The 1,828-nt window shown below is 34.4% G+C and overlaps 1 protein-coding gene across 1 annotated transcript in view; it reads right to left on the bottom strand.

Moving 5' to 3' along the window:
- Nucleotides 1-1,424, bottom strand: part of washc3 (WASH complex subunit 3) — a 3,463-nt gene extending 2,039 nt beyond the window's left edge. The window contains exons 1-4 of the mRNA XM_014004241.1: nt 1,229-1,424; nt 780-878; nt 622-687; nt 403-540 (exon numbers count right to left, since the gene is read on the bottom strand). Coding sequence (XP_013859695.1) covers nt 403-540; nt 622-687; nt 780-878; nt 1,229-1,279 — 354 coding nt within the window. The 5' untranslated portion in view covers nt 1,280-1,424. The remainder of the gene's footprint in view (nt 1-402; nt 541-621; nt 688-779; nt 879-1,228) is intronic.
- Nucleotides 1,425-1,828: the final 404 nt, after the last annotated feature.

Genomic DNA, 1,828 nt, shown 5'->3' with positions numbered 1-1,828 from the left:
AGTAAAGAACAACAAAAAAGAAAAGAAAACGATTAATCTATTATTAAATTAGTCATCGATTATTTTAATAATCGATTAGTCGTCGATTAATCGAGGCAGCCCTAGTGTTGTCTTGCCTGTTTTACAGCTTATCTGTACAATACAGTCTGACCTCAGAGTGAACTTCCTGGTATGTAAACTCTTTCAAAGACTGCCATCAGTTGTGAACATAGAACAAGTGACTTTGATTGTTTGTTTTAAGAGCATAACGCATGTTGTAAAGATGCAGCATGATAATCACTATGCAACCATAATAAAAAAATTATCAGACTTTTGCCCTTTTGTCATAAAAAAACTACAAAACAAACAAGAGTTTCACCCACAGCAGGTTTCGGCTTGTTCCTACGAAACTGATGATCCTACCTCTGAGGGAGGAGGTGCTCCTGTGGCTGGACCCTCAGTTTGGTTCTGAYTGGCACTGCTGGGTCCATTAGTCTGTGCAGTGTGCTGCTGGTGGAGTCCATCTACTGTGACGTCGTCCAGGCCTGGAATAGAGGACAACTAAAACAACATCACTCCATCAGTTAATCAGAAAGYGCATATTGGGATAAAAACCTACATATAGAAYAAAARATTCTTCACCTTTGCTTCTAAAATGCTCAGAGTGGTTTCTATTTGCTGTATCCGAAGAGATACGTTTCCAAGTTTCTGAAAAATACATTTAAAACATGGTTATTTCTGGGCTTACGCAGAGACATTAGAAGCACTAATTTAAATAGTAAAAAAAAATACAAACAAACCTCTTCACACACAGTGGAGAATCGGTTAAGGAAACGAACCGTGTGGACAACAAACTGGTTCAGATAGGCRACAATTCTTCTCTGGTGAATAGCAGGAACCTAAAACAAAGCAGAGTAAAGAGAAAGAAACAGCTTCTGAGATTAATGCACCTAGCATCATATGCAAACACTTATAATCCGGTCACTGAATCTAATGAGTCACATTTTTCAACAACACACCGGTGTGTGTGTGTGTGTTATTCATTTATAACATAAACAAAGTAAATTCTATACAATAAAAACAAGACCCAAGACATAAATGAAATGAAAGAAAGTAGAGAGAGAAAAAATATTCTTGGAGAAAATACTACGACATTGGGACAATTGACCGGGTAATTGTTTTTTTATAGCAAATAAATAAAATGAGAAAATGCTAAGCTAATGTTAGCTAACTAGTTCAAAGCACAAACCTTAGTCAGATCAACACCTGACCCCACGATTGGTAGACCGTCCTCGTCCATTTTATTTTAATATACTTCCAGTTAGAAAAAAAGTAAAGCTCAGGCTAAATTACAAAAGATTTAAAGAAGAAATAGATACAAAACGTCATATTACATTAGCTAAAATTACAAACAGTTCAGGTGACTACCCGCGTGACTTGTTGCGTCACTACCGGAARTGTGTGCATTACTACCACCTACTGGTTGTTTATAGACTTGTAACCCGCTTTTATTTTGAATTTTTTTTTAAAGAGAATGCACAAATTTTGACAACAAAAGAAAACGCAATTTATCATGATAAACTGAGCAGAAAAGGTAAAATTAAAAGCAATCTGGTAAAATGAATGCTGTCAATATTTTTAATCTGATTAATCCCAAAGTAGCTGTGAATTAATCACGATTAATCTTGAATTTTAAATACATTTCTATTGCATATTGACAAAATAAATTACTTGAGTTATTAATTAGTTTTTAATGTTTTATTTAGAAAACAAAATTGATGCTTAGACAGGATTTTTTGAATATAAAACAGGACCGAAACAATGCTCCAAACATATTTGAGTTATATTT

Source organism: Austrofundulus limnaeus, unplaced genomic scaffold, assembly GCF_001266775.1.
Source record: "Austrofundulus limnaeus strain Quisiro unplaced genomic scaffold, Austrofundulus_limnaeus-1.0 Scaffold22, whole genome shotgun sequence".
Taxonomy (NCBI): Eukaryota; Metazoa; Chordata; class Actinopteri; order Cyprinodontiformes; family Rivulidae; genus Austrofundulus; species Austrofundulus limnaeus.
The sequence above is the reverse complement of the archived record's forward strand: the minus strand, read 5'-3'. Positions and strand labels throughout refer to the sequence as shown.